Source organism: Crotalus tigris, unplaced genomic scaffold (genome assembly GCF_016545835.1).
Source record: "Crotalus tigris isolate CLP2741 ecotype Arizona unplaced genomic scaffold, ASM1654583v1 scf7180000024422.1470167, whole genome shotgun sequence".
Taxonomy (NCBI): domain Eukaryota; kingdom Metazoa; phylum Chordata; class Lepidosauria; order Squamata; family Viperidae; genus Crotalus; species Crotalus tigris.
The window spans coordinates 1,024,658-1,041,734 of record NW_024100588.1 but is presented as its reverse complement, the minus strand read 5'-3'; the positions used below and the strand labels follow the sequence as shown (position 1 = coordinate 1,041,734).

At 37.8% G+C, this 17,077-nt stretch overlaps 1 protein-coding gene across 1 annotated transcript; it reads right to left on the bottom strand.

Moving 5' to 3' along the window:
* Positions 1-6,671: 6,671 nt before the first annotated feature.
* On the bottom strand, positions 6,672-16,595 carry LOC120301998 (vomeronasal type-2 receptor 26-like). The gene is made up of 6 exons (XM_039329881.1): positions 16,390-16,595; positions 15,269-15,554; positions 13,443-14,294; positions 8,309-8,536; positions 7,657-7,783; positions 6,672-7,570 (listed from the first exon to the last, which is right to left on the bottom strand). The coding sequence occupies exons 1-6, from the start codon at positions 16,593-16,595 to the stop codon at positions 6,672-6,674; spliced, it is 2,598 nt and encodes an 865-aa protein (XP_039185815.1).
* Between the last annotated feature and the right edge of the window lie 482 nt (positions 16,596-17,077).

Sequence of the window (17,077 nt, the reverse complement as noted above, 5' to 3'; positions counted from 1 at the left end):
GCAATGTTGATGTCTCCAATCTGATGATAAGTGTGACGAATAGGAGGAGGCTCCTCAAGGTCACATTGAAGGCTAGGATCCATGCACATCACTTGAGGCATCACTATTAACAGCAACTCCATGAATACAAACATCTTCCATGAGTGTCTTCTTTCTGTGTCCAAACGTCTATGTCTGCCACAGGATATTTGAAGTGGATCAGACTGAACTGTCTTCTTGAGATGTTTTTCAGACACAAATAGCAGCATACTATCAGATCAATTCATGGAGCTCTGGGGCCCCCCAGCCATGGGATGGAATATCACGGGGACAATAAATATCATCACTCAAGGCCAGTTCCTCCTTTCCCCATGGGATCCCATAGGATCTGGAGGAGAGAAAGTGGCTAATTTCATAATGATAGTGAGACTGTCACACATTGAACATTGTCAAAACATTGGAAGGCCTCTTGAGGCAGGAAGATATGAGAAAAATAAAAGAGAAAAATAAAATTATATCCATAAATGAAAATACAAATGTAAATATAGGCATTAATATATACATAAATTCTATTCTATTCCTAATTTCTATTCTATTCTATTCTATTCTATTCTATTCTATTCTATTCTATTCTATTCTATTCTATTCTATTCTATTCTATTCAAGACCAGTTCCTCCTTTTCCCATGGGATCCCGTAGCAACTGGCTAATTTCATAATGACAGTGAAACTGTTATATATGTGAACTGTCAAAATATTTGAAGGCCTCCTGAGGCAAAAAGGCATGAGCCAGAAGAGAAGAATAAAAGTATTATATCCATAAATGAAAATACAAATGTAAATATAGGCATTAATATATAGATACATTCTATTCTGTTCTGTTCTGTTCCGTTCCATTCCATTCCGTTTTATTAATTTGCAACCCATTTGACCTGTCATACATTATACGTATGTAGAAAAAAAACAGTTAATGGATTAAAAACTGCAAAATTAAAGTTTAAGGCCCTCTGTTAACAATCTGTTATTATAATTTATTTTTAGAAAGTCTGCAAATGTAAAAAAGGGACCTTTTATCATTTAGGGTGGACATGTGATAAAGCAAAGAAATATTGGAGTCGGATTTACATCTTAATACAGAAAATTCTCAAAGTGAATATAATTGTAAAATTTTCATGTGGGTTTAATGGAAAATGAGTTGGAAAAAAAAAATTGGAACTTTGATGGTTACAAGATTAGTTTATGCAGGAAAATGGAAGAACACTTTGATTCCCATAATTGATGAATGGCTGTAAAAGTTCATGGAGTTTGTAGATATGGCTAAATTAACTGCTTTGATTAAAGAAAAAAATATTTCCCCTATTTTCCTACTATTTTCTTCTATAGCTTTGTATTTTATATTATAAATCAATAAAGAAAGTCTACAATGGTTTCTTATCTACCACAAATCAGTATCTCTGATCTGGCCAGGATCAACTTTTCTCTTTTTGTTCTTCATAGTGAAATCTTTCCTTAGATTTTTAATTGGGAATTATCCCAACAATTGCATCTCATTTTTGGAGTTCTTTACTCTCTGTTTTTTTTTTATTGAAAATTTTTATAAATTTTTACAGAAAAACAAAAAAAATGACAATACAACAACAGCATAAAAAAGAAAACAAAACACAACAAAACACAACAAAACAAAACAAAACAACCCTTCCCCAAAACACCCAGTCCCTCCCCCCCCGGAGCTTCCCAGAGCAGAATATAGGCTTAATTAAAAAAAAGTTAAACAGATTATATAAAAAAAGAATATAACACTAATATATGTATATAAAAATAAGAGTTATAAAAAGGCTAAATGATATTTTTTTATATCCAATTTAAATTGTATAAACTTTATCCATTTATCCCAAACAGCAAGAAATTTCTCTTGCGATTGTTCTTTTAGGAAAGTCGAAATCTTTGCCATTTCCGCCAGATAAGATACTTTAAGAAACCATTCCTGCAAAGTAGACAAAGATTCCTTCTTCCAATATTGTCCTACTAACAGCCTTGCGGCTGTAATCAAATTCAACATCAATATAACCTCCTTTGCATCACAATCAGTAACTATACCTAACAAAAATAACTGTGGAGTAAATTTTACCCTCTTTCTGAAAATTCTCTGAATATTCCACCATATCTTAATCCAAAAAGCTTTTATATTTCTGCACGACCACCAAATATGATAGTAGGTGGCATCCAAACAACCACATCTCCAACATTTAGGCTGTAGGTCAGGGTACATAAGAGACATTTTTTGTGGATCAAGGTGCCATCTATAAAACATTTTATAAAAATTCTTTACTCTCTGTTGTAAATATCTCTGCAGTATCCATTGTTGAAAAATTCTCCTTAAAAACGCAGCATTCATCTTGCCAAGAAAATGCAGCCCATCCTTCAATTCCATTATCTCAGAATTTCTTATATTTATATTCCTTATCAAAAAGCTTTTGATAAAATAAGACACAGCAAACTATTAGATATCCTGAAACAAGGGGGACTAGATGACAAAGACATCCAAATCATAAAGAATCTGTAATGGCATCAGGTAGCAAATGTGAGACTAGGCCAAAAATACTCCGCTACTGCAGAAATAAGAAGAGGGGGCAGACAGGGATATATTCTGTCTCTACTGTTGTTCAATATCTACTCTGAGTCAATCTTCAACGAGGCACTGGAGAACATGGATGCTGGCATCAAAGTAAATGGTGTTTGGATCAACAATTTAAGATATGCTGACAATACAGTTCTGATGGCCAGTAAGCATGAAGACCTTCAGCTCCTCACCTATAGAGTCACAGAAATATCTGAAGCTTAATACCTCAAAAACCAAGATCATGGTCATCAGCAAACAACCCGTTAATTTATCAGCATTAAATTCAGAGGGAATACCACTAGAAAAAGTTGATAGGATCACACACCTTGGTTCTAATTTACATGAAAGCTGGGATATGACCGTTGAAATAAGGACAAGGATAGAAAAAGCCCGAACAGCATTCTTCAAAATGAAAAAGGTCTTCTGCAGTCACGACATAAGCCTAAGACTGAAAATCAGGTTTGTCAGATGCTATATTTTTTTCTATTCTGCTCTATGGAGTAGAGAGTTGGTCTCTGACAGAAGGCCACCTGAAGAAACTAGAAGCATTTGAAATGTGGATTTGCAGGCGACTGTTACGTATAAGCTGGGTTGACAAGATCAGAAATGAGGAGGTGATACACTGCCTGGGAAAGCCAAGGAAAATCATCAAAACAATTAAAAAAACGAAAATTAGAATATTTTGGACATGTGATGCGACACCCAGAAAAATACGGCACACTCCATTTAATCCTCCAGGGAAAGATTGAAGGCAAACAAGGTCTGGGCAGAAGAAGAACACTGTGGTTTCAAAATCTAAGGGACTGGTTTGGACAAAACTCAACAGCACTATTTCATGCAGCTGCTGATAAAAACAGGATCGCCAACATGATCGCCAATGTCTGATGCCTGCCTGCCTGCCTACCTGCCTACCGACCTACCTACCTACCTACTTACCTACCTACCTACCTACCTACCTACCTACCTACCAACCTACTTATCTATCGCCAACATGATCGCCAACATCCGATAATGGATATGGCACAAGAAGAAGATATTCCTTTCCATCTTTTCCAGCAGATCTATAACTTTCAAACCAAATAATTTCTCACAAAAGGAGGCAAATATACATATCCCAGGATAACGTTGCAGGATCCAACCTGGGTCGGTCACCAGGATCAGAGGTTTAGTCTTCCAAGCTTTCGGACTGATGCTAGATCAGTAATGGCGAACCTTTTAGAGACCGAGTGCCCAAAACACACCCCCACCCTCCTGTCCCCACCCTGCCCGCTGGGCCACCCACCACCTCCACGGCCCATCACCCACAGACCACCCAGGCAGCCCAGCAGTGCCATGGTGGCCATGCCTTCCACCCGTGCCCCACAGCATCATCTGTGTGTGATGGGGTACAAGGGCGGAGTCTATTCCCCGCTGCCCAGCTACCATGTCCTTGGCTGCACTGCTTTGTGTGGGCCGCACCTGGGGGTGACTCTTCTCCGGGGCTGCTAGTGAGGGGTGGGCCATGGGAGAAGGCAGGGCTGGGATGACGGTGTGTCTGCCCACAGAGAAGGCTCTGAGTGCCGCCTCTAGCACGCATGCCATAGGTTTGCTACCACTGTGCTAGATCCCATCTTTAGGAAACATCTCTATACCAGAATGTGTGCTTTGGGCTATTCTATTCACCAATGGGAAGGTATCACAAAAAGATGACATTTTAAAAATGGCTCTGTAAGGGTACGAATTCATGGCATGTTTTAAAATGAACATCCAGAGAATGGGTACAGACATGTGAGAGATGTGATGCTGTGCATGCATGTATTCTGCCCAGACAGGATTGTGACAGGCATGTTCAGGATATTTCGGACTTGTCCTAGTTTTGTCATTCTGAGTGAGAACTCTTAACAGTAGTGTCTGCAGGTGATTGTGAACTTCAACAGTTTAAACACTGTCTTGCATTTGAGAATAATATGGAAGCCTCGGACTCCAAAGAAGCACTTGATAAAGTGGCTATGTGAGAGTAAGATGATAATTTGATATAAAATTGTATCATGAATCAGCTAATTGGGGTCACTTAGAAGTAAGATACATAATATTAATGGAGGTGATTGCAATGTGATGATCAAGCCCTGTCATTGTTCTGTCAGACACCCAATGGTGAATCCAATAATTGTATTAAAATTAGTATTTTCATTAGTTGAAACCATCAGTGTAATCTATGATATTTCTTCTTTTAGAAAGGAATTTTCCTGTGAATATTGGAATTACACATATTCTTAAGGCATGTAAAAATACTACATCATTGTTCAATGCGATGTTAACAAAATGAAGACCAGCTGGATGGAATTGATGAAACAGTTATTATTAAAAACCATTAAAAACTTCCTAGTTAGAACTGAAGAAGCTGGTGATATCTTATCCCAAGGTGTTGCATAATCCATTGGAGGAAAATTAAGAATGATGTTACATGGTTCACCGAGTGCAATCATGTAACATCATTTTTAGTTTTCCTCCAGTGGCACTGCACCATCTTTTGGTCCCTTTTAGCACCCTCATCTCCTCTGTACACCAAGGGGAGTTTCAGGACCGATGGACCAGTAGTTATATAGGCATGATCCTGTCCAGGGTCTTGCCTGTTTTCTGATTATATTTGTGAAAAAAACCTTTCCAGGGGGTTTTCTATTTGTGACAAAAACTTCCACAGAGCCATGCAGCAGAATCCCCAGGATATCTCCCAGCTCCTTCTGAAACACAAGTAGATCCATCAGTTGCCAAGGATGAACTATTCATATAGCTCCTACCCAGTGGTGGGATTCAAATATGTGAACAATCAGATATCTGTGTGGATGCTGCTTCCGGCAGTCCATTCTGGGCCTGGGCAGCAAATTAGCTATCAGTTCTGCCAAAGTGGTGTGAACTGCCTGAATCCCACCACTGGTCCTACCTCTCTGCAGAAATTGCAGCTACTAGGATGTGGTCTGAACATGAAAGGGGATACTGACAGATACCCCCAGCATATGATATTAGTATTTCTCTAACAAGAAAATCAAATCCAGAGTATGACCATTATTCCAAGTCAAGCCTCGGGTGATCTGGGATAGGCTCATGGTCACCCAGAGAAACCAGATTGATCTCATCAGCTGGCATTTAGAACCATCATGTGCATAAGTCAAACAGTGCTAGGTACTCTGTTTGACTTATGTCCATGGAAGGTGGGGTTCTACACAATCATCATACTTGATTTAATTTCCTAGAAAGAGACCTTTATTTAAATTGGATATTAGCATGTATTGGGCTTTTGATATAATTTATTTGAATTATTTTTGGGCCAGAGATTTCAATGGCCTTTGCTACTGAGGAGAAGGCATATATATCTGGCTGAAAGTTCTTTTGAATTTAGCCCATTTTTTCCTTAGGTATCCCCCTACACATGATGTGATCTAGAAAACTAACAGTGTTTGCTTGCTTCAGAAATAATTCAGAAGCCCTAACTTTTTAAATGAAAGGTCATTTGTACTTAAGTCCATTTCTTTTTCACAGTCTGTTGTGCATATGAATTAAGATGACCACTCAAGACAAATTGACAATTGATATTTGATCTATATATTTAGTTAGCTGTCTATCACACAACAAAATATGTACATACATCAATTTGTGCTAGTTTTTGTCTATGGAGATTGTCAGTCATGCAGGTTATATGGTAGTTACCCCAAAGGTCCTGTTTCATACAAGATGCTTTTTCAGCTCTGATTAGATGATGGGAATGGAAGGATTTATACTCCTTGCAGACAGCTGGTTGTTTGCACTGTTTTTAGAGAGACTTTGAGGACACCTATAGGTTTATCTGTGTCATCAGGGTCACCTGTAGTGCAAAGTAATCCAGGTGCCTTGTGAAAAAGCACCTTTGGGATATTTGTTTATCTGTATGCTTTTATGGTCCCCATATCCAGAAGGAAAAAACATTCTGACCTATATAAATCTCCGGGGACAGGTGACTACAGAAGGCTTATCTTTCTGAAATTGCTGGTTCAAATGTTCCAGTGGGTACGATCTCCAACATCTACATATAAAGCATATCAGGCAAATGGAAAGATTTGTTAAAACTTTCTTTTCATGAGTTGATGTTTATCATTCAGTTCGGGTCTCATCACAATGATAAAACACTTGGGAAGGAAGATGCACACCAATAAGCCAGCACTGGAGGAGATCATGGAGAAGATCTCCACAGCCACAGTATATTTTCCTCTTGTGCTTAGATAGGTTGGAATAAAACACAGCCAAACATTGCAGAAGACCAACATGCTAAAGGTGATGAATTTGGCTTCATTGAAACTATCAGGTAACTTCCTAGCTAGAAAAGCAGCAGAGAAGCTTACCAGAGCAAGCAAACCCATGAAGCCCAAAACACAGTAGAACATGACCGAGTCTTCATTACATTCCATAATGAGTTCTTCAGACACTGAATGTGCATCAAAATCTGGGTATGGTGGGGACATTATCAGCCACACAGCACAAACACACATTTGAACAAGGGAACCGGATAGAAGAATAAAACTGACCATACTTCCCCCCACCCATTTCCTCAATCTGGAACCAGGTTTGGTGGCCATGAATGCTAGAACTACAACAAAGGTTTTGGCCAAGACACAAGAAACTGCCACAGAAAAGATGATGCCAAAAGCTGGTTGTCGAAGGAGACACACAATCGTGTTGGGTCTCCCAATAAAAAGAAAGACACAAAGGAAAGAGAAGAGGAGGGAAACTAGGAAGATGTAGGTGAGATTCCGGTTGTTGGCTTTGACAATGGGAGTGTCTTTATGTTTCATGAAGATTGTGATTACCAAAGTTGTCATTAAACAAAAGCAAAGAGAAAGAACTGTCAGACTGATCCCCAAGGGTTCTTCATAGGACAAAAAGGTGATCCGCTTTGGAATGCACATATTTTTGTCAGGATTTGGATATTGATCTTCTGGACATGGAGAGCAGTCATCTACATCTGAAAAAGAACACAGTGGATGCAGTGGATTACAGACAGTGTTGTGCCCTCATGGCTTAGTTCTGTTTTATCTAAAAAATTCTTACCCTTCATTTTTGATATTTTCCCCTCTGGACACTGACGGCAAGCATAGCAGCAAAAAGACTCCCCTTCTATCTTTTCCTTGCTGTATCCTGTCTCACAAGGATCATTACACTGAGATAAAGGTAATGCCTATCAATGAACAAAAAATATTTTAAGATATGGAAGAAAAAGAAGAGACATTTGTACTGTGGAATCAACCACATAAAATGGATTGATAAGCAGAAATAATGTGATTGCATCATTTTGAGATCTAACTGGTTTGAAATAATAATTCATTAAATATCTACAATTATTTGCATCAATGTCTTTCTACATCCATCAATCCCAGTCTCCAAAGAAAATTTTTGTGCTGGTTAAAGAGGGTTTGCTCAAATTCTTAATTTTGAAGTCACCAGACTGATGAAACCCAGTACACTGGATTGTAGCTTTTACTTCAAAACCATCTCTTCCCTATAATTAACAGAGGGCCAAAGCAATCAGTACAATATCCTATATACCAACTATTAGAAAAGTAAACATTGATATAAATATTTTTCCATCCATAGAACATTGATATTTAGGCTATTTCAGAGATGAGTCTTTAAACTTTCATCCATAAAGAAATTTTTACACTATATAAATGTAGGCAGACTAAGCTAGATTCAGACAGCTAACCTGATTAAAACCTCCTGGCCACGTGATGGAATCTATAGAAATATTGAAGAATTTGTCTGCTGGAACTGTGGGATCTACCATTCCAACTTGGACCCTAACAAAGGATTGGTTTGGGAATGTGACCCAGTTGATAATATCATATCCACCAATGAATTCTCCATTTTCATCAAAGGAGATCTTCTCACCAACACTGTTGTTGAATCTGATACTTCTCAGAAAAGAATGAACCTGAAATACAGAGACAGACAGAGAGGGACAAAGAGAGATAAGGAGAGAGGGAAGGAGAAATAATGTATATGTTCAAAACATACATATGAATGTTTAAATAAAGAAAATATAAAAAAAATCATTTTAACTATAGGCCAAATCATTACAATCATTCCAACATAGTGGTAGAGGTAAAATATCAGATTACTGAAATTAAATTCACATAGAATTGCAGAAGAAGAAGAAGGAGGAGGAGGAGGAGGAGAAGAAGAAGAAGAAGAATTTTAACATTAAACTCTGTAGTTTAATTGCTAAAGCCTCAAGACAGATGACCTCTTAATAAATATATGAGAAATAACGTATATAAGGCTATAAAAGGTTAATACTATTCTTACTTAGAAAGGTACTTATACTTGCTGTAGCCATGCTAAAATTTTTAATTATTGCAGCTGCAATCCAACAACCTAGAAGCAACATACTAACAAGAAAAAACAAAATGTAACTGAAAAAGTCTCTCTGTATACATATATGTATATACATATATGTGTATATATGTATGTATGTTTGTGTTTATACACACACACAGACAGAGAGAGACACACAGAGAGACAGACAGACAGACAACTTTTTGGTTTCATCATGTTTTATTTTGTTATTGTCTTATATATTTGAATATATTATCTTATATTCAAAAGAGAGAGAAAAATGTTCATAAGGGCTATGAAGTTTTGATAAGTCAGACAGAGTTCAGGATCACTTTCTTTGGAGATGCCATATACATTCAATCATGGCTTTTATACAGAACTGGGCTATAATACATGAAATGCCCACTCCCAGCTAGCTAGCAAGAGACAAAAGCAGTCAGGTTCCTCTCCCCCAGCTAATGTGTTGTGAATGGGGAAATCTCTGTATATCTGCAGATCATAGGAATGGTCTTGAAGGACAGGAGGGGGAGTCAATCAAATAAGAGGACTTAGAGGCTGGACTCAGTGGTGGTATTCAGCCAGTTCGCACCACTTTGGCAGAACCAGTAGCTAATTTTTTTTTTGCCCAGGCCGAGAATGGACTTCCGGAAGCTGCATCCACACAGAGAACTTGTTGTTCACATGTTTGAATCCCACCACTGGCTGGACCACAATAAATAACTTGAGAAAACATTTCAAATAAGTCCAGTTCTCCCTCTTCTTTGTGGCAACCCCTGACATATTGGAACACTGATATCTGGTCTCCCCTAGTCCTTATTTTCAATAAACTAGACATAACCAAATCCAGCAACCATTCTTTATATGTTTTAAGCTCCAGTCCCCTGATCACCTTTCTTGCTCTTCTCTGCATTCTTTCTAGAGTCTCAACATCTTTTTTAACATCATGGTGACCAAAACTGGATGCAGTATCCCAAGTGTGGTCTAACCAAGTCATTATAAAGTGTATTAACACTTCATGTGATCTTGAGTTTTTTAGCAGCTGCTGGCTCATATTTAAGTATTGTCCACTAGGTCTCCAAGATCCATCTCACAGTTACTACTATTGAGTGAGGTACCACCTGTACTGTACTTGTGCATTACTTTTTCCACTGTTGAATTTCATTTTGTTAGATAACACCCAGTGTTCAAGTCTGTCAAGATCCTTCTGTATCTTAAGCCTATCTTCAGGAGTGTTGGCTATTTCTGCCAGCTTGGTGTCTTCTACAAATTTGATTCTATCCACTCATCCAAATCATTGATGAAGATGTCGAAATGTGCTTGGCCAAAAACAGAGCCTTGAGGTACACTACTACACACTTCCTTCCATGTAGTTGCAGTTCCATTGAGGACTATATGTTGAGTCCTCAACATATAGTCCTCAATGGAAGTGGTACCTATTAATCTAGTAACATTTGCATGGTCTTGAATTGCTAGGTGGACAGGAGCTGGAACAAGTAACGGGAACTCACTCTGTTTGGTGGCACTTGGAACTCAAACCTAGATTATCATCTTTCCAGCTGACACGTTCAGTGTCTTTAACCAATGAGCTATTGCATGCCTACTTTTTGATAGTAAAATCAAAACTTAATGTAGAAAATGATTTTAGAAAACTATATTTTTCCTAAGAAATCATGTTTAAGTAGAAGACGTTAGGCAATGGGAATTGATGAGCAATGCCTTTTCTTTTATTTGATGCATTCAAGTAAATGCCTTACTAAAGTCCAAGTAAATTATATCCACAGCATTCCTCTGGTCCACTAATTTGTCACCTGGTTAAAGAATGCAGTAAGATTTGTCTGGCATGTATCTGTTTTTGACAAACCCATGTTGGCGTTTGATTATGACTTTGTTTGCCTGTGGTCACATAATCACAATTCTCCCATCTATCTGTCTGTCTGTCTGTCTATCTGTCTGTCTGTGTTTCTATCTATCTATCTATCTATCTATCTATCTATCTATCTATCTATCTATCTATCTATCTATCTACTTACCTACCTACCCACCTATCTATTATAGAAAACACAAAAATAGAAACAAGTAATTAGGGGAAGGAAAAAGAGAGGGGAAAAAGAAAATGTGAGGTAGAAGGGAAAAAAGAAAGAAAAGGCCTTGACCTCCGACTCTTTTTAGCACTGTAAAAGATAAAAACACTCCAGCTTCAATGATCCCAATTCTTGAACTTGGCAACTGACCTGAACTTCTGATTATCATGGTATTCCATAGTTACAGATTGTGAGTTGCAAACTTCCTTGCTGGCTTTTCACAATCAGAGTTAATGGGGAAGCCAAAAAGAAGTTGGAAGTTGTGATCAAATGAAGTCCTTGCTCGAAAACCTGTGCAGTCCTCAATTAACAACAGTAACTGGGATCGTCTGGAACTGTTATTGATCAAGTAACATCACACTTTATAACGGATCACTTAGCAATGGAAAATTAGGCCCCAATTATCATTGTTAAGTAAGAACTACCTGCAAAATGTGTAGCATAATGGAAGACAGACTCACTTACTTTTAGGTAAAGGTAAAGGTAAAGATTTCCCTGTCCAGATGTGTCTGAATCTAGTGTGTGGTGCTTATCTCCATTTCTTGGCTGAGGGACCCAGCATTAACCAAAGACATTTTCTGTGGCTACACGTCAAAGGAGCACAAAATGCTGTTATTTCCCACTGAACTGGTACTTTTCAATATGCTCACAGTTGCATGCTTTCTGCTGAAGTGGTACATATTAATCTACTCACATTTGTATGCTTTCTGTTGAAGTGGTACCTATTAATCTAGTAACATTTGCATGGTCTTGAATTGCTAGGTGGACAGGAGCTGGAGCAAGTAACGGGAACTCACTCTGTTTGGTGGCACTTGGAACTCAAACCAAGACTATCATCTTTCCAGCTGACAGGTTCAGTGTCTTTAATCACTGAGCTATTGCACCCCTACTTTTCGATAGTAAAATCAAAACCTAATGTAGAAAATGATTTTAGGAAACTATATTCTTCCTAAGAAATCATGTTTAAGTAGAAGATGTTAGGCAATGGGAATTGATGAGCAATGCCTTTTCTTTTATTTGATGCATTCAAGTAAAGGCAGAATCAACATCTGTAGGAGCTACCGTAATTTGAAATCCTGCATTAAGTAGGTGTTGGATTTGGTGGTTTAAATGTCCGTTTTGAAATCTATGATTCTTTCATCAAATAGGAGTACATATCTCTCACAAAACGTAAGCTCAAAATAGCATCTTCCCTTTGTATATTTTTTATTAAGGCCCTGAGATATTAAAGCAGCCTCGATTCCCTTCTCTGTTTCTCCTAGAACTGTGTTCCTGGAAGCATATAAGGCTGTTCTCATTCATTTCCATTCATTTGCATATGTTTTCCTGAATATGTGGGTAGTGAAATGCAAGTGACTCCCAATTGGTCTAGGAAGAGGTGGGAACCGTATGCCTGATAGAAAGGGAACATCTCAGCAGGCTGAATCTTTTTTTCAGAAAGAAAACCACCAAAGAACTGTTTCTGGCTAAATGCAAACCTTCCAAACAAAGCATCTACAATAGAAAAAAAAGCAACTTCAGCATATCATGTAGAGAGTGTGGAACACTTCTTCCATTAACTTATAGACTGAACTTATGGCAGAGTGATGGAACGTAGTAAAGAAGATGGATTCCCAGGATGGAGGAGATGTGTTTCAGAGAAGTAAGAGGCAACTCATATGTGTGGGAGAAAGAAGATGACCGTAACCCACTCTTATAGTTCACAGGATAGATTGTATATACATAGATTAGAGTGCTGAGTTCTGCAAGGTTTTGTCTATAGCTGTGAAACAATAAAGAAACCAGCTTGGAAGAATCATTGTGTGTTACCAAGAGGTTTTGGGCTTGACAGGTACTTAATACATAGAATAGCAAATAATATGATTAAAAGCCTGGAACGTAAAACATACGAAGAACGGTTGCAGGATTTGGGTTTGGCTAGTCTAGAGAAAAGAAGGACATGATAGCAGTCTTCCAATATTTAAGAGGCTGCCACAAACAGGAGGGGAATCCTCTTATTTTCCAAAGCACCAGAGTACAGGAAAAGAAACCAGGGATGGAAACTAATGAAGGAGAGAAGCAAATTGGAATTAAGGAGAAACTTCCTAAAAACGAGGACAATTAACTAGTGGAAAGCTTGTCTTGAATAGTTGTAGGTGCTTCATCACTGGAGGTTTCTAAGAAGAGTCTGGACAGTCACTTGTGTGAAATGGTATAGGAACTTCTGCTTGAGCAGGGGGCTGGACTAGAAGATCTCCAAGGTTCCTTCCAGTTCTATTCTGATTCTGATTCTAATTTCATCTACAGAAACATTCTAAGTATTTCAAATAGGTAATGCAATACTACATCTCAATTTTAGATATAAGGTCAATTGCCCCAAAGAATATTGTTTGTTAAAGTTTATAGACAGATCTTGAAACTAGAGATATGATGGTTTCTTACCTGCCACCACATTTGATTGTGAAACGGTTTCCTTCCTTTTTTCGTTATTGATGTTTCCCTGGTTTTGGATAAATACAAAGATTGCAAAGCATGTGCCACAGCATAGACTGCATTGTAAATAGTGTAACTCTGGGCACTGATGCGTGTTTCAAACACAGATGTAGGAAGGGCCTCAATTCTCTCCTGTCCAGTACATGTTTCCTCAGTTGTCTCCGTTCTTGAGTTTGAGAAGAAACAACCGAATGCCTGTTCCCAAAAATCTTTTCGGAAATTATCATGGTGGTCCTTGTTTGGACTTAGATTGTGGAGAAATTCCTGGAAGTCTTGGACTTCTTTTGTGTGAACTGCAAAGGATAAAGCACCGTGTAGAAAATGGATGTCCCAGGTTTTATGAAGGGAGATTGAAGTATAATCTGTCTGAGCATTTAGAAGCCAGATCTTTGGCTTCCTTGGTATATCCTCCACTTTTGAAAACTGGAGGAAAGTTCTGAGAAATGTTTTAGTCTGAATTTTACCATATACAATTATCACATTGGCTGTGCTGTTCATGAGAACATGGTATATACGTTCTCCTTCATCCATAATATCAGTAAAATCATTATAGAAATCTATTTTTGGTAACAGTTCTATGAACTCAGTGCAGATGCCGTACTCTGAAAAGGTGGGGACCACCTCTTGGACAAATTTCTCTCCTTTCTCATCCTTTACTACAAGAATTCCAACCCAGATCCATCTTAAGTACTTCAATAGCTCCATGAGGCCCTTATGTTCATGGGATTCACCTGGAAACATTTGCTGGAAGAAAACTGCTTGAGTCTCTTTATCCATGGCTGGAGCAGAGCCATAGGTCAACTAAAGGAAGACAAACATATGTGAATGCAAAGGTATAAGTGAACCTCTGAAAATGTGTACATTCATTTGAGTCTCCGTGTGTCCTTGAGCTTATAAACTGAAACATTATGCAACTTATTTGAAAATATCAACCATAATGTCCCACTCTGTACCGAGGTTGACAAGAATTAAAGAAGAGGGGTCAACCTATTCTCCAAAGCACCTGAAGGCAGGACAAGAAGCAACGGGTGGAAACTAATCAAGGAGAGAAGCAACCTAGAACTAAGGAGAAACTTCCTGACAATTAGAACAATTAACCAATGGAACAATCTGCCTCCAGAAGTGGTGAACGCTCCAACACTGGAAGTTTTTAAGAAGAGACTGGACAACCATTTGTCTGAAATGGTATAGGGTTTCCTGCCTGAGCAGGGGGTTGGACTAGATGATCTCTAAGGTCCCTTCCAACTTTATTATTATTATTATTATTATTATTATTATTATTATTATTATTACTATTATTATTACTATTATTATTACTATTATTATTATTATTATTATTATCCAAAGCACCTGAAGGCAGGAAAAAAGCAATACATGGAAATTTATCAAGGACAGAACCAATTGAGAAAAATTAATCAGTGGATCAACTTGCCTCCAGAAGTTGTGGGTGCTCCATCACTGGAGGTTTTTAAGAAGAGATTGGACAGCCATTTTTACAGAATAGTTTAGAGTTTCCTGCTTGAGTAGGGGTTGGTCTATAAGACCTCCAAGGTCCCTTCCAACTCTTATTTCAGTGTCTGGCCTTGGGGAACTTTTTTCTATGCCCAATATCCTCACTGTCTGTTCAGAGTTATGATTACTCATGCTGCTACAGTAATCCTATCAAAACATAATATCTAGGAATCTGAATGTTGTTCCTTTTTTTAGAGAAAGAAGCCTGGAGACTTCTGGAGAGGTATGGCAATATAATAATGAATATCTTCAGCACATCTTACCTGAGGAACTTTGTAGATGCACAATATAGCTGCCATATGAAGAGAGATATCTGGTGTCCCAATGACTGCAGCCAAAAGCTTTGGGACCCCACACTTGTAGTTAGGGATGAATTTTCTCTGAGTGAAAGGCAGCAACATTGAGGCGAAGTAGGTCCAGCTTGGACTAAAATGACTGTTAAAAATATGGAAGCCCAGCGTGACATTGGGTAGGATCTGGTGATTTTCATTGATCTCTTTTAGAGTAAACGCTAAGGCCAGGACATGCTGATAAGTCTGAAAAATTATTCTGTAAATAAACACATGAAGAAAGGTCTGCTTTATATCATGGCACCTGCAATCCTTAAATACAAAACATTTAGTGGAAAGTGTTTTAGTGCCATATTTTGATTATTCAGCTGAGATCCTGGAATATGTGTGGTGTAACACTAGTTCATGTAAAACTCTACAGGAACTGGAATTATTTTTAAGACAAAAATTGGCTTGAAATTGGAAGCATTATTTCTGAAAACAGGACAAAGGTCCAGTATCAATCCTCAGCTTTTCATAATATGCAATCACATCATATCATGGGACATTCAATCTTTCAGTATAACACCTTTAGTGGAATGTATCAGTGCAATATCTAGAAACATAGAAACACTGAAATCTGATGGCATTAAAAGAGCTAGTGGTATTATGAGTCACCCTTTGAGTTTCTTTTTTTCTTTTTTAGTTATTCACAGCTTTTAAGAATGGCTTATATCCAGAAGGAAATTGCTGAATTTTGGTAGCAGAAATACCAAATGAAAAAATTATCAAGGGAAATATGTCTTCTCCCGAAATCTTAATGATAATTACATCCTCATAAATCAAGTCATACATTCCCCTATGGTTATAGATATTTAGATGTGGTTTGTTAGGATTGGATATTTAACCTTTCTTTTAACTTTATATGGATGCTGAAATTTCACTTCACATAAAATAAACTTAGGCATCTTATTTAAGATGTGTCTTTTCAGGAGCTTTTGTCATTAGAGTAAAAGATTTCAAGCATTGTGTGATTTAGCAGAATGGTCTAGAGTCTGACAATGAATTGGTGATGTACTTACTAGAGTCTGACAATGAATTGGTGATGTACTTACACAGATCCATTCTGAAGTGCCCGAGAAGGATGTTGACTGAAATCAATATGATCAGAAAATCTGTACAATGCAGAAATAATGCCAGCAATGTTGATGTCTCCAATCTGATGATATGTGTGTTGAATAGAAAGAGGCTCCTCAAGGTCACATTGAAGGCTAGGATCCTTGCACATCACTTGAGGCATTACTATTAACAGAAGCTCCATGAATACTAATATCTTCAATGAGTGTCTTCTTTCTGTGTCCAAACGTCTATGTCTGCCACAAGATATTTGAAGTAGATCTGACCTGCCTGGTTGAGATGTTCTTCAGACACAAATAGCAGTATATTATTTGTATATTCGTGGAGCTCTGGGGCTCCCAGCCATGGGATGGAATATCATGGGGACAATACATATCATTGCTCAGGGCCAGTTCCTCCTTTTTCCATGGGATCCCATAGGATCTTGAGGAGAGAAACTGGCTAATTTGATAATGATAGTGAGACTGTCACATATGTGAACATTGTCAAAACATCTGAAGGCCTCCTGAGGCAGAAAGGCATGAGCCACAAGACAAAAAAAAATCATTATAAGCATAAATGAAAATACAAATGTAAATAATGGCATTGATATATACATATATTCTATTCTATTCTATTCTATTCTATTCTATTCTATTCTATTCTATTCTATTCTATTCTATTCTA